Source organism: Epinephelus moara, chromosome 23 (assembly GCF_006386435.1).
Source record: "Epinephelus moara isolate mb chromosome 23, YSFRI_EMoa_1.0, whole genome shotgun sequence".
Lineage (NCBI taxonomy): Eukaryota > Metazoa > Chordata > Actinopteri > Perciformes > Serranidae > Epinephelus > Epinephelus moara.
Genome location: NC_065528.1, coordinates 636,146 through 659,124, shown reverse-complemented (window position 1 = coordinate 659,124; position 22,979 = coordinate 636,146). Strand labels below are relative to the sequence as shown.

At 40.8% G+C, this 22,979-nt stretch overlaps 1 protein-coding gene across 2 annotated transcripts in view; it reads right to left on the bottom strand.

Annotated features, from left to right (window-relative positions):
* Positions 1-22,979, bottom strand: part of cog5 (component of oligomeric golgi complex 5) — a 182,464-nt gene that overhangs the window by 51,475 nt on the left and 108,010 nt on the right. For both annotated transcript variants that reach the window (XM_050036060.1, XM_050036061.1), the window contains one exon: positions 4,117-4,198. In XM_050036060.1, the coding sequence (XP_049892017.1) occupies positions 4,117-4,198 (82 nt within the window). The remainder of the gene's footprint in view (positions 1-4,116; positions 4,199-22,979) is intronic.

Below are 22,979 nucleotides of genomic sequence, written 5' to 3'. Positions count from 1 at the left end.
TTTTTCTTGTTTCAGTTCAGCAAACCAATAAAAATGTTCATTTGACCTTATGCAGATGTTGTCTTTGTTCTTGCGGACACACACAAACTATAAACACTTAAGGTTATGGCCCATGTCATTGGAAGGATAAGGGTTTTATTTGATTTCATAAGGGGGGCTAATAATTTTGACCTTAACTGTATAACTGCATGCTTTTATTCAGTTCTCTCTGCATGATACATGTTAGTTATATTTTCAATAACTCATTTAGCATTCAAAATGCTTGGCAACCAATGACACAATGTCAACTCTAGGCCGTTAAGCACACACAATCATCGCTGTAGAGCACAGATACCTGCGCCACAAGCTGTCATATGCTTTAGCTCTCTTCTAAGTAATTTGTACAAAGTTTTAGGACTGCTACAGTGTGTAACAACCGTCCCTGCTCTCCCAACATAAGTTCAGTGTGTCCTGCTCTGCTAACATTTTGAGACTTAAAACCGTGCGAAATTCCCCACTCTCTCGCGGCAGCAGGTATGTTATGTGAGTAATAATCCTGCACTGAAAATTTAAAGTATGTAAGAAGAATCAGTAAAAAGTAGTTAAGTATGGAAATGTCCCCTGTAACTGTTGTAGTCTATGAATATACATGATCTCATTAGAGGATTCTGACTCATGCATTATTGTAAAAGCAGGATTTACTAATGGAGTTGGTTGAGGTGGAGCTGATTTTAAACTATTAACTAATGATTTATTTAATAATGGATTAATTTGCTGATTGCTTTCTCCATTACGGATTGAATGTTTTGTTTGTAAAAATAGTAAAAATTGTGAGAGATGTTGATCACAATGGCCCAGAGCCCCAATTGTCACCTTCACAATGTTTGTTTTGTCTAACCAACAGTCCAAACCTCATAATTTAAAACTATTAAAAGGAAAAGCTGCAAATGTTCACATTTGTCAAGCTGGAACCACAAAATGTTATTGCATGAAAAATGACTTAAATGATTCTCAGATAGTTGCCATTTGATTTTGTGTCAGTTCATTAATCAACTAATAGTTTCAGCTGTACTTGTACATTTTTGTATCTTTTATGTGAAAAAAAATCAACTTGTAAAGTGACTAGTAACTACAGATGCCAAGATAAATGTAGTGGAGTAAAAAGAACAATATTTCCCTCGAAAATGTAGTGTCGTAGAGGTACATGGTGGAATGAGAAGATTTGTACTCACAGTACCTGAGTAAATGTATTTAGGTACATTCTACCAGTGTTTGCAGTTTATGTTATATTATCTTCATGAGTTTGTGAGGATGACTTGACTGATTGGTGATCTTGAAAGAGGCCTAAAGGCCAAAACATCATCAAAATAAAAGAAATGCATATGGAGCCAGAGTGTGCGACACTTGTGTTCTATGATCAAGTCTACTGCCAGTGATCAGCAATTGGTTCATCCGCAACTTTTCACAGTGGAAACTAGGGCTGGACAAAAATTCACACGTATTCACGTATTTTCAGGCTGAACGGCGATACATGCTGCGTATCCTGGTATTTTCTACAAAGTGGGCTACATGTTCAAGCTGATCCACGGCTTAAGTCCCATGTTATTTTTGCTGCATGTGTTTTGCCATCACACTGCAGGGCAGGTAAAAGAACAAGTGCAGTAAGAGCCTGCTGTCTGCAGCTCTAAATCTAATTTCTCACTGTGACTGTTTCTGATTTTACTCTTCCTCCTTGCCGTATTATTAGACTTGTCTTAATTGAGGAAAAGCTGCTAATAAAGTTCCGCTAATTTGGTAATAAACATATTTTAAATTCCTGTGGAGTCTTAGAAGTCCCATGTAATTTTGTTATGTAAAAACTTTTATTATGAAGCAGCAAAATAAGGAAATGTTGAGTTTTCGAGCAGCAACTTCACACAACTTCTAATACAGCTGATAGCATGAAACAGTGAAATAAAGCAGATATTTAAAGTAAAGACAGGATGCAGGAGAGACTCTTAACTCCAAACCACGGAGATTCAGTTAGAGGCTACAAAAGCACTGAGAGCTGAACACACAGAGACTTTTAAATACGTCTTTCCCTGCAGACAGAGGTGAGTAGAGTCTCACAACATACACGGCTTGTTTGAGGGGGAGAAGCTTGGTCGTTGGGTGTTGGCTACATGCTTGAGTGCAGACGGCCCAGCTTTTGGACCTACTCCGCAGCTCGGTGTGGCACCCCGCGTCTAAACTGATAACAGAAAAACAAATTGGCACAGCATGGCTTGACTAGACGCGGCTAAAGGTTACAGAGGAAAAGGCCCACAATATTGTATGTGTGCTACTGCGGTAACTTCATTCATCTCACAGACTGATTTAGCATAGCTCGTGCAACATTGTTAAAAAAAACCTTGTGGGTTTACTGTAAGATATGGTGGCAGTGGTGGGATAATCTGTCGATACCAGCCCATTAGGCCAAGGAAAGACCAGACTTGGGTCTTGGTATGGGGCCTGGGGCTGTTCAGGATGGCCTCAACCTTGTCCACCTAAGGCCACAAATCAACTCAAATACCTGAAATAAACCCCATAACTTATCAATTAGGTAAAATAACCTGTTAGCCAATTATACATGGTATCTTCCACAATCAGCACACCTGCCTGTGCCAGCTGTAGCCTGTTTATCAGACAGCATTATACATCTTCTGCCGTTCTTCTCCTTCACAGTCCCTGGGTTTCAAACAGAGCTGATGTATAATGCTGGTCTGTGTTTCTGAAAAAGTATAATTTTTTTTTGATTTTCTGTTTTGCTGTGGACATCCTCAATTTTGTTTTCTCACTATTTTTGTTAATAAAAGCACCTCAAGTCATGTTTTTGCAAATCAAGCCATCGTGTTCGTTTTTCTAACAGTAAACCCACAAGGTTTTTGTAACAAACATATAGACTAATGTCGCACCATAGACTAATTAACAGACAGATTAAACAGAGTAGCAGCTCTGTGTCTCTCTGACTGTTGCTAGAGAACTTGTGAGTGAGTGAGGGGGCAGAGCTGTGCGGAGTGTGAGTGTGAGATGAACACTGGTATGCCTTATGTGACACAACTTGACCATATCGCGATACAAACGGTCTAAATTCATATCTTGCTTGAAAATATATCAATATATTGTTCAAAATCGAGGGTGTAAGCACATACAGCGAACAGCAGCAGCGACCCACTGTCCAAACATGAGGATGGGACCAGGGGGTGAACACGCCATCTGCGTTCATTTTGATTGCAGATGGAAAGCAGACTTCACTACAAGCTGATGTGCTCTACATTCTAAAACCAGCTGCTGGTGATTTGACCAGCTGAGTTGCAGGTGACGCCATCAGCCAGCTTGAGTCAAGCTCAGTCCAGCCAGTTCACACCGCTGCAATGCTCTAAATCCGTTTCGGCTAATCGCAAATCTTTTGTCTGAACTGGGCTTAAGACTTGAGACTTGCTTGTGACTTACACGTGTGACTTCCTCCTACCTCTGTTTGTTTGTGCTGCTGGTGGTGAAGCAGCTATCTGTGGTCTGTCTGAGAAAAACCTCAAAGGTTTACACTCTTTGAGTAATCATCTCATCTCTGAATTAGCAGCTTTGATTGAAACTGGTCTTGTTTCCACCAAGCAGTCCGCTTCAGTTCAATTCACGTTGTTACACATTAAAATGGTTATTTTTGTATTTCCATTGTCAAAAGTTCTGGATGGTGCCAACAGAACTGTTCTGGTCCTTCCTGTTTTTTTTCATCACACTTCTGTTGGGGTACCTAGCACACTGATCTGATACTAAATGGTGGAACTAGAAACACTGCAGTTCGTTGATTGGCAAGAGAGAATCAACACTCTTGCTCGGCTACAGTGGACTGTAACCACTGTTCCTACAGTGAAAACTTTACATACATTAGTCAACTCAAACTGTAAAATAAAAGCATGTTTTGCTGCCTTTTAATCTTTACAAGTTAACAGTTAGCAGCCTGCAGACTGAGAAAAAATAATATAAATTACTGTCAGAGGCTACTGCAGATGGTGACCAGCAACTTTTAAGGAGGAATGTTTTCTTGCGTGTTCTCTGGTATTATACCAAAAGTGTGTGATGGAAATGCAGCTTTAGGGAAAAGAAAAGGACCAGTCTTACCTTCAGTTGCTCTGTAAAACTCCTCACTAAGTGTGCTGGTTACATCATTCCAGAAGGTGTAGAGGATATCAGGCTGACCATCCTGTCATCAGGGTGACAAAAGATAGGCACACAGATGATCACATAGTCTTGTAGGCCTTGGGTTGATGGGATCAGCCATTGTTGTTTGACTGACTGCCTATTTCACTTTCTTTGAGCATTTGAAAATAGACTTGAAAATTCACCCACAAAATGAGCATTTGTAAATCAGTAAGTCGATGCATGCTTCCTTGAACTAATGAAGAAAACTTTGTTGTCTTTTTTTTTCACGCCTCCACAGAAAACAGACAACATATTGATTTGGGGCAGCTGTGCCTCAGGAGGTAGAGTGGATCGCCCACTAATCAGAAGATCAGTGGTTTGGTGAAAATCGTACCGGTATAATCATGCATAATTTGATATGACACACCCCTAGGCTGCACTCCAAAGCAACACAGCAATGATCATTTATTATTGGAATGAAGTGAACACTCTGGAACTCAGCTCTGTTGCGTGTTAATTCAAATTTGTGTTGATGTGCAAAACTGCAAGAAGATAGTCATTTTGAAGACGAATAATCTGGAATATTAAGTGCAATACAGTTTTTAGTTAATTCAAATCATCATCAGTGGTGCTATCACAGTGCATGAATATTAGACAGATCAAACTCAGAGCCTGTGGAAAAACAGCTCTGTGGAATTAGCAATAAAGAAAAAGAACAGGAAGTGCTGCCCGACTGAGTCTGACTGAGGAAAGTGCTTTCATTATTTAATGAGATTGGACATGTGTGTCAGTGCATTGTCCTCTAATCATCCATTTGAGAATCTTGTTGCAGGTCTGCTTCCCAGCTGTCTGACCTCTCCTCATCTTAACCACTACATCCTCCACTTTGTTCATCTCCTCACACCTCAGGGACTCTTTGTTTCTTTTACAATAGAATGGAATAGAAAAGAACAGAAACTTTGGTGAGGTTTTTTTTTTTTTTTTGGTCTTGGTTTGTTTATTTCAGTGAAGAGAAATCTTAATGCTACAGCATACCATAGTGATTTAGACAACAGTGTGCTTCCAATTCTGTATCAACACTTTGTCTTTGTCCCTTTCCTGTTTCAACATGACATTGCCCCTGCACCCGAGGCAGTTCTATAAAGAGCATTTTCCCAGTCAGTGTGAGGTGGAAGAAGTTGGGTAACCTGCACAGAGCCCTAACCTCAAACCCCATCCAACAGGTTTGGGATGAAGTGGAACGCAGACATGATCACCGAATATCAGAACTGGACCTCAGTATTGCTCTTGTGTCTGAATGGGAGAAAAACCCTGCAGCCAGTTTCCACATCTAGCAGAAAGACTGAAACCAGAGTAATGTATGGAGTCTGTCTCACACACACACACACACACACACACACACACACACACACACACACACACACTGGGATGATGTGTCTGTGTCACTCTGCAGTTACACCTCTACAACGCTAGTCGGTGGTGGAGGACTGTGTTAAGTGCTGTAAAGTTTAGTTCAAATCAAACTTTATGTATATAGTTGATTCAAAACACACATTAAATATGGCTTAATAGAGACAATTTCAAACACAAGTACACAAATTGGCTTCACTATAAATCGCAGAACTGACAGACAAACACTTGTCTTTATCTGGACACATTTCCCCCCACCAATACAACATGCTAACGTTATTAGCACAAGTCAATCAATCAATCAATCAATCAATTTTGTTTATAAAGCCCAATATCACAAGTCTATGGCATTTTACATTGTATAAATTAGCCTCGCGTCTAGCGATCTTTTCCTCTTCTCATATAAAGCCAGGAACAACAGCAACATGTAACAAAGGTAACGGTACATAATTTGGCTGCATTACAACTCACAACATTCACCGACAAAATAACTGTCTTATACTAAACACGTTTTCCAAGCAAATACAACATGCTAATGTTATTAGCGCCAGCCTATGGCATTTGACATGGTATACATTAGCCTAGCAACGAGCGGAGATTTCCTCTGCTCATATGAAGCCAGGATAAATCCCAAAGTATAAATCCCTGAAGGATAAATCACAAACACAACTTAAAATGCTATTTTAGTGGAGGCTTTACTGTCGTCACAATTTATTGTTTCTTATCTGTGAAATACAAGTAAATACAAGCTTCATTTCCACTGAGGGAAATGGGTTCAGCAGCTTACAGAAACAGACAGGAGGTCTGCGTCACCGCGACGCTGAGCGTGAGGGTGGGCGAGTTCAACTTTCTGTCAACACCCCCATTTTCACAGGTAATAGCCTGTCCCCCCACCGCAGGAAACAATGGATTAATCTTGGAAAGCTGTTGATGTAGCACTTTTCTCCTTATGAAAGTAACACAGCGATTATTCGACCAATGAGAATTTGGTCAGACGAGAGCATATCGACCAAATACTCGACTAGTCGACCAGGAGACTACAGCCCTACACTAAAGAGAGGAGGGATATGACGTATGCCATAAAGCAGCCAAATTTTGTCGTCCTTTATGTGTCTGGGTTCCTACCCAAACCCCAAAACTGCATAGTGCCAGTGCAAGTGAAACAGACGCTCTCAAGCAATGACAGAGGTGTCATCCAACCTATTGTGAGTTGAAACTGAAATTAATTAGCAGGTACAAGAAGAATACATTAACTGTTTGGCAGATGGGCTCTGTGATCTCAATGCTAATGGAATGGCTAGCAGCAGCCGGTCTTCACGAGGAAAATGTGTTTGCAAAGAACAAACATCTTTCCCGGTACTTGGGTGGCAACAGTATGACATTTTCACAGTATGATAACCGTTTCAGAAAATATCATGGTTTCACAGTATAGGGATGCACAATAATATCAGCATGTCATTGTTATCAGCCGATATTGGCTTTAAAATGAACTATTTAAATCTACCAACAAGCTGATAAAATCAGTACATCATCAAAATCAGCCAATATCGGCTTTAACATTACCTATAAAAATCGTCCAACTTGCTTTTTCTTATTTTGTACAATGAATGAATATTACATACATCAAAAAGTATTGTATTTCCTGTCTCCATCTGCTGGTGGGCCATCATGATAACAGTATGCACGCATAATATGGTGTTAATTCCACAACAGAAGAGACTTGATGTTAACTACAATTAGCTGGTGAAAAAAAGTAGCTTTATCGATATTGATATTGGTTATCACTCAAATGAGTTGTTAAATATCGGCATATTGGATATTGGCAAAAAATCCAGTATCGTGCATCCCTACACGACATTAAAGAATTAATCTTATTATGAGTCAGAATGACCCTTAAAGGAATGAAAACATTGCCTGACGTGCTGAAGTACTGAGGTAAGCGTGTTGTGTCATTTCCAGTGTTTCTAAGATAGCGTCTCTTACCAGCTAGTTTTCTGATTTTCCTCACTTCAGCTGCTAAACATCTACTTCACGTTTTAACCCACACTAGTTCCGTTTAAGCACTCATAGCTCTCCTCTTCTTTCAACAACTTTATTGTTAATCTTAGCTGTTGTTTACATGCTACTAGCCTTGTTCGCTACGTTAGCTTAACAGTTGCGATGGCTTCTTCTTCTTCTCTCTCTTGCTCAGTGTGCCAAATTAGTTAGTTATTCCTGTGCCTCCTTTAGCGACAGTGGTACATGTAACAAATGTGGTTTATTTGCTGCATTGGAGGCGAGGCTTAGTGAATTGGAAGCGCGACTCCTCATCATGGAAGATCACTCTGTAGCTGCGGTAGTTAGCCAGCCACCTGTAGCCGGCGCGGAACCACATAGCGTAGCCTCTGCTAGCAGTCCCCCGGTAACCCCTGTGCAGCCAGGAGGTTGGGTAACTGTCTGAGAGAAGCGTAGCACTGAGCCAAAGCCCATGGTTCACCACCAGCCTCTTCGCGTTTCCAACTGTTTCTCCCCACTCAGTGACACACATGCTGAGGAGAAAACTCTGGTCATTGGCAGCTCTATTCTGAGAAATGTGAAGTTAGCAATAACATGGGGGGCGGCAGTAGCTCACTCCATAGGGACTTGGGTTGGGAACTGGAGGGTCGCCTGTTCAAGTCCCCATCTGGACCAAATATGGAGCGTCGACTGGTACTGGGGAGGTGTCAGTTCACCTCCTGGGCACTGCCGAGGTGCCCTTGAGCAAGGCACCGAACCCCCCCAACCGCTCGGGGCGCCTGACCAAGGCAGCCCCCTCACTCTGACATCTTTCCACTTAGTGCATGTATAGGTCCTGTTTGTGCATGTGTGTGTTCGGACCTGTGTGTAATTGACAACAAGAGTGGAGAAAAAAACAAAACAAAAAAAACCAGCAGCCATAGTCAAATGTATCCCTGGGGCCAGAGCGGCGACACTGAGTCAAATTTAAAACTGCTGGCTAAGGCTAAACGTAGATTTAAGGCGGTAATGACACCCGGTTATGCCCAATCGGAGGTCACTAAAATTAATGTTGCCTCGGTGTGTGAATACGCAAAAACTATGTCGGACTCCGTCGTTTTCTCTGGACCCCTCCCAAATCTGACCACTGATGAGATGTTTAGCCGCTGGCTGTCCAGGTGGTGTCCAGCAAATGATGTGGGCTTCATAGATAATTGGCAAACTTTCTGGGGAAAACCTGGTCTGATTAGGAGAGGCGGCATATATCCCACTTTGGATGAAGCTGCTCTCATCTCTCGGAACCTGCCCAAGTTTATTAGTAATTCAAAACCATGACAACCCATAGTTGAGACCAGGAATCAGAGTCGCAGTCTTAAACGCTTCTCTGAGGTTCTAGTGCAGCTACCCACCCATAGTGTTATACAAACGGTGTCTGTCCCCCGATCACCTAAATTATTTAAATCAAAAAGTTAAACAAAGAGGACTTGTGCATAAAAACCTAATGAAAGTTAAAACCTCTTCCACCACAGAAAGACAAAACAGGAGAATTAAATGTGGACTGTTAGATATCAGGTCTCTATCACCTAAAGCAGTGTTGGTAAACAAATTAATATCAGATAAACATATTGATTTACTCAGCCTCACTGAAACCTGGCTGTGTCATGATGAATATGTCAGTCTAAATGAATCCACTCCTCCCAGTCATAGTAATACCCACATTCCTCAAGGCAGCGGCCGAGGAGAGAGAGTTGCAGCCATTTTAAACTCTAGTCTATTAATCAGCCCCAAACCTAAACTAGATTATAATTCCTTTGAAAGCCTTGTCCTTAGTCTTTTACATCCGACCTGGGAAACCTCACAGCCAATTCTATTTGTTAAAGTGTACCATACTCCTGGCCCGTATTCTGAGTTTTTATCCAGTTTAGTTCTTAAATCAGATAAAGTTATTATTGTAGGTGATTTTAACATTCATGTTGACGTTGATAATGACTCCCTCGTTACTGCGTTTATCTCATTATTAGACTCCATTGGCTTCAGTCAGGGTGTACATAAACCCACTCACTGTTTTAACCATACCCTCGATCTAGTTCTGACGTATGGAATTGAAATTGAAAACTTACTACTCTTTCCACAGAATCCCTCTCTATCAGATCACTACTTAATTACTTTTGATTTCTTTCTATTTGATTACACGCCACCCAGCAACAGTTACTATACTAGGTGCTTATCAGATAGTGCTGTAGCAAAATTTAAGGAAATGATTTCATCAGCTTTAAATTTAATTCCATGTCCCTCTGTAACTGAGGTTTCCCGTACTGACTTTAAACTCTCCCAAATTGATTATCTTGTCGATAGCGCTGCAGGCTTGCTGCGAACAACACTTGACTCGGTAGCACCTCTTAAGAATAAGTTAACAAAGCAAAGAAAGTTTGCTCCTTGGTACAACTCCCAAACCCAAAAATCAAAACAAATATCGCGAAAATTTGAAAGGAATTGCCGATTAATCAAACTGGAAGAATCTCGTTTGGTCTGGGAAGACAGTCTCAAAACGTATAGGAGGGCTCTCCGCAATGCCAGAGCAAACAATTACTCATCATTAATAGAAGAAAATAAGAACAACCCCAGGTTTCTTTGGAGCACTGTAGCCAGGCTGACAGAAAGTCACAGCTCTGAGCCTTGTATTCCTTTAGTCCTTAGCAGTAATGATTTTATGAGCTTTATTAATGACAAAATTCTAACTATAAGAGGGAAAATTTATGACCTCTTGTACTCAGACAGTACCTAGCTTTACTAGATTATGCTTCAACAACTGACCTCAATGATTTCTTCACCCAAGTCATCAACATGTCTCTTAGACCCCATCCCAACTGGGCTACTTAAGGAACTCTTATCTTTAGTCAACACCTACATATTAGTCATGATCAATATATCTCTATTGTGGTACAGGCTATGTACCACAGTCCTTTAAGGTAGCTATAATTAAACCTCTCCTAAAAAAGCCCACCCTGGATCCAGAGGTGTTAGCCAACTATAGACCAATATCTAATCTTACCTTTCTTTCAAAAATCCTTGAAAAAGTAGTCACAGACCAGCTGTGTGACTTTCTCCATGATAATAATTTATTTGAGGAATTAGAGTGCACCATAGCACAGAGACAGCACTAGTAAAAATTACAAATGATCTTCTGATTGCCTCAGACAAAGGACTCATCTCTGTACTAGTTTTATTAGATTTAAGTGCCGCATTTGATACAACTGACCATCAAATTCTACTACAGAGACTCGAACATTTAATTGGCTTTAAAGGTTCTGCACTACACTGGTTTAAATCTTATTTTTCCGATTGATTTCAGTTCGTTCATGTTTACAATGAATCATCTTTACATACTAAAGTTTGTTTTGGAGTTCCACAAGGTTCTGTGCTCGGACCAATTCTATTCACTTTGCTTCCCTTAGGTAACATCATTAGAAATCACTCTGTAAATTTTCATTGTTGATAAACAATTGTATTTATCGATAAAGCCAGAAGAAACGAATCAATTAACTTAACTCCAAAAATGCCTTAAAGGGATAGTTCGACATTTTGGCAAATTCGCCTATTGCCATAATCCCTATAGTCAAATGGGTAGGTACATTACCTTTAATTGTCAGTGCCTGCAGTTCTGAGATCGGTGGAGCAGAGCTGCCCACTGAAATGGAGGTGAACGGTACAGCCCCTTCTCTCCCTCAAAACTAATCAAATACACCATCAAATGACTCCAAAACACTCTAGTGGAAAACACATGGCTTGCGCATTCCCCACACTATGAAATAATAATCTATAATTAAGTAACATTACGACACATGAAGCAAATACTCGGAACTACTTTCTTGAGTAAACCACTGGGCGGAGTGACACAGTGCGCAGCTGAGACAGTGCCGTTGTTATTGCTTGTAGCCATTTGCGGTATCGTCAGCTGGACACACCAGAAGGTTTGAGGAAAGTTTACAAGTGTTGTTGTAAATCATGGTTTACACATGCATTGTAAAAGGTTGCAGTAACAAGCCGAAGACATGGAGCACAGTGAAGTTTCACGCAGTTCCAACCAGTAATACGGACAGGATGAAACAATGGCTATTTTTGCTGGACATCGACCCCAACACGCCTGTGGAAATAGTCCGGAAAATGTTTGTGTGCTCCTGCCATTTTTTACCGGAGGACTACGCTGAAAGGATGGAGCGCAGAAGCTCAGGAATGGTTCAAACGCTTTTCTTGAAAGATACTGTCATACCATCTGTCGGCATCACAAAACGAGCAGACGTGGTAAGTGATCGTTGTGTATTTTGCTCAGCAATCCCTCTGCTGTAACATTACCTCCATGTTGAGTAACATTAGCCTACAGCCCAAGCATGGTAAATAAGGCTAAAATGCAAATGGTGTTGTGGTTATGTTATGGATAAGTGCTTGCCCAGAGCATATAGTGAAATGACTGGCATTACTTCTCATTGTTGGGAATAAACAGACTGCTAGGGAACATTTTATGTTGTTGTTCCTTCAGGAGTTGTGGTGATTTATGAGTGTGGAGTTAGCATGTTCTCCCCATGTTCCGGTGAGCCCCACATTTACACCACCGGTTCTGGGTCTCCTCTCAGCCCCTGGTTGCTTGGCAGCCTCAACCTCTCTTCTTGCTCTCTCTTCTTCCAAAACCTGTAACTCTTCCTCTGTATATTCTGGCTTCTTCTCAACAAACTTGTTGTTTTGACGACGGGAGTAACTGCACTAAACATACGCTGTTTGAAATCACTCCGCCCAGCAAGTACTGTATGTCTGGAATGTAGTTTCGGCTGTATTTGGCTTCAAAACAACTCTGTCTCGTAATTACATTATTATTTCATAGCGTGGTGAATGTGTAAGCTACAAGTTGTCCACAAGAGCGTTTTGGAGTCATTTGATGGTGTATTTGATTAGTCTTGAGGGAGAGAAGGGGCCGTACCGTTCACCTCCATTCTGTGCGCTAAGCAGTAGGCAGCTCTGCTCCACCGATCTCAGAACAGCAGGCACTGTCAATTAAAGATAATGTACCTACCCATATGACTATAGGGATTACGGCAATAGGCGAATTTGCCAAAATGTCGAACTATCCCTTTAAAGACATAAAATCCTGGATGAGCTCCAATTTCCTGATGTTAAATTCAGACAAAACAGAAGTTATAGTTCTCGGCCCCAAACAAACTCTTTACTTGATGATATAGTTTCTCTGGATGGCATTGCTCTGGCCTCTAGCTTTACCGTAAGAAAACTCTGAGTAATATTTGAGCAAGATTTGTCTTTTAACTCCCATTTGAAACAAACCTCACGGACTGTGTTTTTTCATCTGCATAACATTGCAAAAATTAGGCCTATCCTGTCCCAAAAAGATGCAGATAAATTGGTCCACGCTTTTGTTACCTCTAGATTGGACTACTGTAATTCCCAGTGATGGGAATAACGGCGTTATAAATAAACAGCGTTACTAACGGCACTACTTTTTTCAGTAACGAGTAATCAAAAAAGTTACTGTCTCCCCCATTATATACAGTGGTGTGAAAAAGTGTTTGCCCCCTTCCTGATTTCTTACTTTTTTGCATGTTTTCCGCACTTAAATGTTTCAGATCATCAAACAAATTTAAACATTAGTCAAAGATAACACAAGTAAACACAAAAATGCAGTTTTTAAATGAAGGGTTTTATTAATGAGGAAGAAAAAAATCCAAAGCTACATGGCCCTGTGTGAGAAAGTGTTTGCCCCCCAGTTCCTGTTAAAACATAACTGTGGTTGATCACACCTGAGTTCAATTTCTGTAGCCACACCCAGGCCTGATTACTGCACACCTGTTCCCAATCTAGAAATCACTTAAATAGAATCTACCTGACAAAGTGAAGTAGACCAAAAGATCCTCAAAAGCTACAGACATCATGCCGAGATCCAAAGAAATTCAGTAACAAATGAGAAAAAAGTAATTGAAATCTATCAGTCTGGAAAAGGTTATAAAGCCATTTCTAAAGCTTTGGGACTCCAGCGAACCACAGTGAGAGCCATTATCCACAAATGGCGAAAACACGGAACAGTGGTGAACTTTCCCAGGAGTGGCCGGCCGACCAAAATTACCCCAAGAGCGCAGCGACGACTCATCCAAGAGGTGACAAAAGACCCCACAACAACATCTAAAGAACTGCAGGCATCACTTGCCTCAGTTAAGGTCAGTGTTCATGACTCCACCATAAGAAAGAGACTGGGCAAAAATGGCCTGCATGGCAGAGTTCCAAGACGAAAACCACTGCTAAGCAAAAAGAACATTAAGGCTCGTCTCATTTTTGCCAGAAAACATCTTGATGATCCCCAAGACTTTTGGGAAAATATTCTGTGGACTGACGAGACAAAAGTTGAACTTTTTGGAAGGTCTGTGTCCCATTACATCTGGCGTAAAAGTAACACCGCATTTCAGAAAAAGAACATCATACCAACAGTAAAATATGGTGGTGGCAGTGTGATGGTCTGGGGCTGTTTTGCTGCTTCAGGACCTGGAAGACTTGCTGTGATAAATGGAAGCATGAATTCTGCTGTCTACCAAAAAATCCTGAAGGAGAATGTCCGGCCATCTGTTCGTGACCTCAAGCTGAAGCGAACTTGGGTTCTACAGCAGGACAATGATCCAAAACACACCAGCAAGTCCACCTCTGAATGGCTGAAGAAAAACAAAATGAAGACTTTGGAGTGGCCTAGTCAAAGTCCTGACCTGAATCCTATTGAGATGCTGTGGCATGACCTTAAAAAGGCGGTTCATGCTCGAAAACCCTCCAATGTGGCTGAATTACAACAATTCTGCAAAGATGAGTGGGCCAAAATTCCTCCACAGCGTTGTAAAAGACTCATTGCAAGTTATCGCAAACGCTTGATTGCAGTAGTTGCTGCTAAGGGTGGCCCAACCAGTTATTAGGTTTAGGGGGCAAACACTTTTTCACACAGGGCCATGTAGCTTTGGATTTTTTTCTTCCTCATTAATAAAACCCTTCATTTAAAAACTGCATTTTGTGTTTACTTGTGTTATCTTTGACTAATGTTTAAATTTGTTTGATGATCTGAAACATTTAAGTGCGGAAAACATGCAAAAAAGTAAGAAATCAGGAAGGGGGCAAACACTTTTTCACACCACTGTATATATATATATATATATATATATTATATATTACCATTACTCACAATAAAATGCGCCGTTACTTGGCTTTACTTGAGTTCACTGAAGCGGCTTTCACCCAAGCAAGCTCCTTCTCAGCAGAGCTCCAAAGTTCTTTTTCTTTGGTGAGGGCAGGTGAGGGGGAAGGGAGGGATGATGATTGGCTTAGGGAGAGTAAAATTTCATCATAAACCAATCAGAGGCAGAGTAGGGCGTGTATTCATAAGCACACAAGCAGGGTTGTCAGGTCTGCTTATTAGCCCCGACTTTGGGCTTGTTTTTTTGTAAAGTCGCTTACAAATATTGGTAGTCGCAGGTTGTGTGTTTTGGGGCTTGTTTCTAAAGTGGAGTTGCTGATTTGAGCTTCCTCTCTAAATGTCGCCTTTCTCTATATATATCTGTCAAAAAGATTATTTAAACGCATGATAGCATGTCGGACTGCAGGATGTTTCCACAGCTCCGCTCCCTCTCCTTCTCTGCATACACACAGATGACGGTCAGTCAATGAGACTTCACATTTAAATCGTGCGCGCGCACACACACACACACACACACACACACACACAAAACAATGCAGTGTAGTGTAGATAAGTGTATAATGTTTTATAATAATGATTTATTCTATTAAGTTTCAATTTCATTTATTTAACATATTCAATATTGAGTTTCATTACATACAGTTGAGTTTCACGACATACAGTTCCATTAGGGGGGGGTGTCCAAGCAATTTGACATATTTGAGCATTTTACAAAAAAGTAACGCTATAGTTACTTTTCCAGGTAATTAGTTACTTTTATAGTGCAGTAACTCAGTTACTAACTAGGTTACTTTTTGGGGAAAGTAACTAGTAACTATAACTAATTACTTTTTAAAAGTAACATTCCCAACACTGGTAATTTCCTATTATCAGGTAGCTCTAATAAGTCTTTTAAAACTCTCCAGCTAATCCAGAATGCGGCGGCACGTGTACTGACAGGAACTAAGAAACAAGATCACATTTCTCCTGTTTTAACTTCTCTGCACTGGCTCCCTGTAAAATCCAGAACTGAATTTAAAATCCTTCTCCTAACTTACAAAGCTCTAAATGGTCAGTAATTATTTTTACAATATTATTACTTAAATTAATGTTGTTGTAAGCTACTGTCATTACTGTCTGTCCTGCATCTCTCTCTGTCTCTCTTTATGTCTCATTTTGTCATGTGGAATACTGTAAATTTATTATGCTGATCTGCTCTGTATGACATCTATTGCACCTCTGTACGTCCTGGAAGAGGGATCCCTCCTCAGTTGCTCTTCCTGAGGTTTCTACCATTTTTTCCCCTCGTTAAAGGTTTTTTTGGGGGGAGTTTTTCCTTATCTGCTGTGAGGGTCCAAAGGACAGAGGGATACTGTATGCTGTAAAGCCCTCTGAGGCAAACTGTGATTTGTGATATTGGGTTTTATAGATAAAATTGAAAATTGAAAAAATTGAATTGAAAACATAAGGGATATTGTTGGTTGAACAAATTTTTGTTGTTTTTATTACTGTAACTGAAACTTGGAACCATTTTCTTAATGGAAGTATGTGAAAAAAGTCTCCCCTTGAAATAAAGGGGAGATTCTCCATCCAGTTGCACTTTTTTTTCAATATCCTAGATAAGCAAATGTACACAGTGTGATAACCGTCAACTCACATATCATGCTATACCTTTCATTTATTCATTCATTTTCCATAACCGCTTATTCTGTTGGGGGTTGCGAGAACGGTATACCTTGAAACTGGTATATCATTGACACCCTACCAGGTACAAAAGGACGCAGTTAACTCACTATTGTCACGTCAGATGATGCATCCTTTTGTTTCCCTGATAATATTACATTAGCCTCGTTTCCACCGAGCAGTACAGTATGATACAGTTCAGTTCAGTTCAGTATGCTTTTTTATACCTTTCCACTGTGAAAAGTTGTGGATGGTACCAATGGAACCGCTCCGTAACATCCCCATTTTTGCTATCCCTTCTGTTAGGGTACCCAGCACACAGAACTGGTACTAAAGCCTTGTATGGTTCAGTTGGTACACTTTTTTTCCATTTCCACTGCGAAAAGTTGTGGATGGTACCAATAGAACCATTCATGACCATTAGCATTTTTGGTACCCCTTCTATTGTGGTACCTAGCACACAGATCTGGTACTAAAAGGTGGAGCTGAGAACACTGCAGTCTGTTGATTGGTCAGTAGCGGACGGTCACTTTGCTCAGGGCTGAGTTGTGGCTGGTTTTAAGGCAGAAGCCACTGTTCATATCATGGAGAGTTTAAATAGTAGACTGTTATATAAAATATAAGGATGTTTTGCTGCCTCTTGCAGCAGCCGGAGTCGGAGAAAAAAATAACATCATTCACTGGGCTGACTGCTGGGATTTTTAAGGTGGAATTTAAAAATTAAAATTAAAGTAATTACTCAATGCACAAGCTGGCGACGTGACTCAATCAACACACCTTAAATATTCTATATAACAACTTTGACCATTACTTTGGTTTTTGTATGACAGATAGGGCTGCTCGATTATGGAAAAAATCATAATCACAATTATTTTAGTCAAAATTGAAAAAAATCACGATTATGCAAACGATTATGAGGTGCACGTGATGACACACACACAGACCAACGTCTCTCTCTCTCCCTCTGCCATTTTCCGCACGCTATTTTTGAAATCTTCCGCGACCTGCCCCTCACATTGTTCAAAGTTCACCTACTTGACTGGCTCGTGGAGTGAACAGAGGAGAGGAGGGAAGGAGGCGGTACTGCGCATGCCGGCTTCTGTAGAAGACAAAATAACATCTCCAGGCATCCGTGACCAAAAATCGTTTAAAACAAGCCTGTTTTCTTTTTAGCTATTTTGTTCTGAAAATGTTGGCGTGCAGTCTCAATCTGTGGACTATAAACGGGGTGCAGACTTTTCTCTGTGTCACCGATAATGAGGAAATACAGTGACTGCTGGATGGAGCAGTGAGTGACAATAACCTAGCCCACATTTAAAGGTACGGTTTGCAGTGGAAACGCTAGGGTCTAGGTATCATATCTGAGGGGTACTTTCAGTTCCAAAGTTACCATAACAAAATGTTTGGTGGAAATGATGCTTACTAGGTGGAGCTGTGGGCACTGCAATTTGTTGACTGGTCAATAGCAGATGGTCACTCTGCTCAGGGCTGAGTTGTTGCTGGTTTTGAGGCTCATGTAACTACTGTTCGTACCAGAGTTTTATTAGTAAACTGTAACTAGGGTTACTTTTGGTTCCAAAGGTACCATACCAAAAGTGTTTGGTGGAAATGGGGCTATCGTGAACAACTACTCCGTGTTAAAATCAGCAGAAGAAGAACCTAGTTAATGTTAGCCTCAGCTGCCAGTGGCTGCAGCTAACAGCTTACAAAGGTTGCACTGAGTTTTATTATGATGTGTTCAAGCTCTATTCAGTAAAAGTGAGCATTGGGTGAAGGTAAATTTTAATGTTTTCATGATGTGTTCAATGAAATTGCGTAAAATGTAGTTTTTAGTGAGAAACTTAAATAAATAAATCCAGCTGTTTGAAGACGTGTTGATGTTTTCACAGCAATATAAAATAGATATTTGAAAGAGAATTATGATTTATTATATATAGAAAAAAGGCCTTTGAAGCAGTTATTTTTGTAAAAAAAGTTTTTCATGTGAAAGGTTATATTAAAGGTTGTTTCATAAATGTATATCATTGAATTTGTGCTCTTTCAAAGGAAGTGCAATGAAAGGCTGAATTACTAATAATAATAATAATAATAATAAGGGATTGAATTTTTCAGATATCAGGTGGGAGGGAGTTCCAGAGGTGGGGGGCCAAGAGGCTGAAGGCTCTGGACCCCATGGTGGTCAGGTGGGCTGAAGGGACAGTGAGGCTGATTGAGGAGGAGGATCTGAGAGACCTGCTGGGTGTGTGGATGTGGAGGAGGTCAGTGAGGTATGGAGGAGCGAGGTAATGGATGGCCTGGAATGTGAACAGTAGGGTTTTGAATTGGATGTGGTATTGTATGGGAAGCCAGTGGAGTTGATGGAGGACAGGAGTAATGTACTGGATGGATGGTGTTCTGTTTCATTTATTTTTTATAGTGTTGATTAGGGATGCATGATATTGTATTTTATGCTTCTGATATTGGCCCAGAATTTTAAAATCAGTGCACCCCAAATTAACATCTGAAAATCTGTTGTCAAACTCTTGGAGTATGTTAACAGCCTGGCAGTGGTGCTCTGTCCAAGCAGCTGCACAGGAGGTACAGACTTCGTAAAAAAGACCTGAAATTATAAAGCATCTTTCTATTCTTGCGACACTACACTTATACACGACAGAGTCACATTTACCCATTCACACACACACATTCACTGGTGGCTGCGTATACCATACAAGGTGCCACATGCTACTCAGCTTAAACACAGCCAGCCACACAGCCATCGTTGTGAGAGTGTGGGAGCAATATGGAGTTCTTGCCCAATTATACTTCAACATGCAGACAGGAGAAGATCAAACTGCCAATCTTCCGATTAGTGGATGACCTCTTGAGCCACAGCTGCGCCACCTCGCAGATCTTTCTTCTACTGAGAGCTGACTAATAGGAGAGGATTCTGTCCATCACATCAAACCACAGAGCTTTTCTCTGGCTTTTGTTTGTCTCTCCCTGTAGAGTGAGTGGGTGGTGACTTAATGGCTATTACATAAAGAAACCATGACTGAGGTGATGACATACCAAGCGATCCTAGGACCTGAGAGGGAAAAAGTGCCTAAGAGTGTACTGCACTACCAACTGTATTCTACATAACACTGTCTCCCTCGTAATGAGTTAGAGCCCAGCTGTCTGAATGCTTCTCTGTAATAATATTTCTAAGATAATCCATCCCACCTCACAGATGTGGCATATCAAGATGCTGATTAGGCAGCATGATTATTGCCTTAGGCTGGCCACAATAAAAGGCCACTCTACAATGTTCAGTTTTATCACACAGCACAATGCCACAGATGTTGCAAGTTTTGAGGGAGCATGCAATTGGCATGCTGACTGCAGGAATGTCCACCAGAGCTCTTGCCCGTGAATTGAATGTTCATTTCTCTACCATAAGCCGTCTCCAAAGGCGTTTCAGACAATTTGGCAGTACATCCAACCGGCCTCACAACCGCACACCACGTGTAACCACACCAGCCCAGGACCTCCGCATCCAGCATGTTCACCTCCAAGATCGTCTGAGACTAGCCACCTGGACAGCTGCTGCAACAATCAGTTTGCATAACCAAAGAATTTCTGCACAAACTGTCAGAAACCGTCTCAGGGAAGCTCATCTGCATGCTCGTCGTCCTCATCGGGGTCTTGACCTGAGTGCAGTTCGTCGTTGTAACTGACTTGAGTGGGCAAATGCTCACATTCGATGGCGTCTGGCACGTTGGAGAAGTGTTCTCTTCACGGATGAATCCCGGTTTTCACTGTTCAGGGCAGATGGCAGACAGCGTGTGTGGCGTCGTGTCGGTGAGCGGTTGCTGATGCCCTGTGTTTGCTTTGACTGTCTAGTTTCGCTGCAGTGGAACAACCCACTCTATGCTTCCCCATTGAAGTCTTTGGACGCTGAGCTTTGACACTGTTTAATACACTGTGACGCTACGGGAATGAATGAGAAGAAAGTCGCGTCAGTGACCTGTGATAAGTAGCTGATTCTGAACAAAAGTTGAACGCGTTCTAGCGCATATTTAGTCAATGAAATGTAAACACAACAGTACATATTTGACCACTTATTTTTTGACATTTTAAGGGAAGCTGAGCGTCCCTTGCAGTCTTAGAGCAATCGCCACTGTTTTGAATGCAATATATGATTTCAACATTAGATGGGAGAAATTCCTACACACTGTGGCTTTAAATTAATGTTGTTGTAAGCTATTATCATTGGTGTCTGTCCTGCATCTCTCTTTGTCTCAACTTCTCTCTCTGTCTCTCTTTATGTATCATTGTGACATATGGATTACTGCAAATGTATTATGTTGATCTGTCCTGTACAACATCTATTGCACGTTTTTCCGTCCTGGAAGAGGGATCCCTCCTCATTCGCTCTTCCTGAGGTTTCTACCATTTTTTCCACCGTTAAAGAGTTTTTTTGGGGGGGAGTTTTTCCTTATCCGCTGTTAGGGTCCAAAGGAAAGAGGGATGTTGTATGCTGTAAAGCCCTCTGAGGCAAATTGTGATTTGTTATATTGGGCTTTATAAATAAAATTAATTGATTGATTGATTGATTGATTGATTGATTGATTGATTATTCCAATGTGCCAATCTCATCAACTGATAATTACTTATCATAGATTCATTCATATCTAGAGCCTTAAAGCTATAGTGCGTAACTTCTACAGGTCCATAAATGTCCGTTTCACCCAAGCCACTACTAGAGGAGATGACACAATGCTGATTAAGCTGATCGGCTCCTCTAACATCTCGCGGTATTTTTCAATATATATCATTTTTAGTATGCGTGTCGACCGGCAACATTCCCGCGCTGGCACACAGGAAATGCTTCCTCACAACAAGAAGGGAGGGGGAGGAAGAGCGGAGAGTGTCATAGCAAGAGGTAGAGCGCAGGTAGAAAGAGAAAGCAACATGGCAGGGAAGCGGCCGAGACACGGTTCAGAAGTGGATCCTACCACAAAGACAAGTGTTACTCTGTGTATGGTGTGTGGCGACTGGCAAGTGTTACTCTGTGTACACGGTGTGTGGCGAGTGTTACTCTGTGTACATGGAAGTGCCGCCAGCTTTTTAGTTGTAATAACGCATTATCTGCTGGGAGGCGACAGAAGTTACGCACTATAGCTTTAACTACAATGTTTCTTTCTTAACTCACATAATATGTGTTTGCGACAGGTGCCTGTGCCACATGTTCCTTGATACACAGTAGAAAATACAGTTGGCCTCAAGAAATGTAACAGCCACCTTACTAGTGGCTGAAACTATAAACCAACACAAAAATGACAATTAACATCATAAGTCACTATCTCTGAACATACACATTATAAACACTATGACTATGTATTAATACAAATTCATAAAGGCCTAACAAAAAACTTTAAACTACTAAATAAACACTAGATCAGCACTAGACAGGCATGACAGGAAATGAGGACGGTTCTATCATTACTTCACTCTCAGCACTGGCACCAAGGTGCACACCACATCGTTACTTCACTCTCAGCACTGGCACCAAGGTGCACACCACAGCACCTTGATGGAATACATTGCTGGAAAATAATAACAATTTTTCCATTTCAGTAAAAACCTGATATAATTCTGCCACTGACATTTGTCATGCCACTTATGCTTATCATATCTGTTTGCAGTGTTAGTGAGGCAGCTACCCAGCTACAGCTTGTAGATACAGTTAGTAATGTAGCAGAATGAACTGCAGTCAGGCCGGCAGTCATTCTAATCTCCATGGTCACATCAGCTAACGCTACAACTGTAGTTCATCCATACATACACTGACATTAATATGTGTTACACTGAATAATACCTTCCAACGCCCTAGCTCGAGCTGACAGGGGAGCTAGCAACAGACTTAGGAAAGTTAGCAGTTTTCAAAATAAGGTGTTATAAAATACATACAATGTTATGGAAATACGTTTAATTGCATTATATTTAGAAGAAATGTATTGATTGATTACTGGTGTCCCTTATTAAGTAAATACCACTAACTTGTGAGGGAAATGTCTTTATTCTTTGATTTTTGGGTTGCTGGAAATAAAAATTAAAAAGATAATTTTCTGATGTTGAGGACATCTCTGATGACACAGACACAAAAAAAATCAAGCATTTTTACTGCATCAATTTTTAGAGATATTCCAAAGTAAAAGTCCCAAATTTCTACCTTGAAGTTACTTTAAAATTAGAAGTGCTATAAAAAAGCATTGCTCCATAATTCCTGACAATGACTGAAATATTTGAGTTCAAGACATTTCACACTCCACCCATCCTGAAAATCAAGCACTTTGCATCAAAGTTTATTTGTCTGTCTGTCTGTCTGTCTGTCTATATACAGCGGTGTGAAAAAGTGTTTGCCCCCTTCCTGATTTCTTACTTTTTTGCATGTTTTCCGCACTTAAATGTTTCAGATCATCAAACAAATTTAAACATTAGTCAAAGATAACACAAGTAAACACAAAATGCAGTTTTTAAATGAAGGGTTTTATTAATGAGGAAGAAAAAAATCCAAAGCTACATGGCCCTGTGTGAAAAAGTG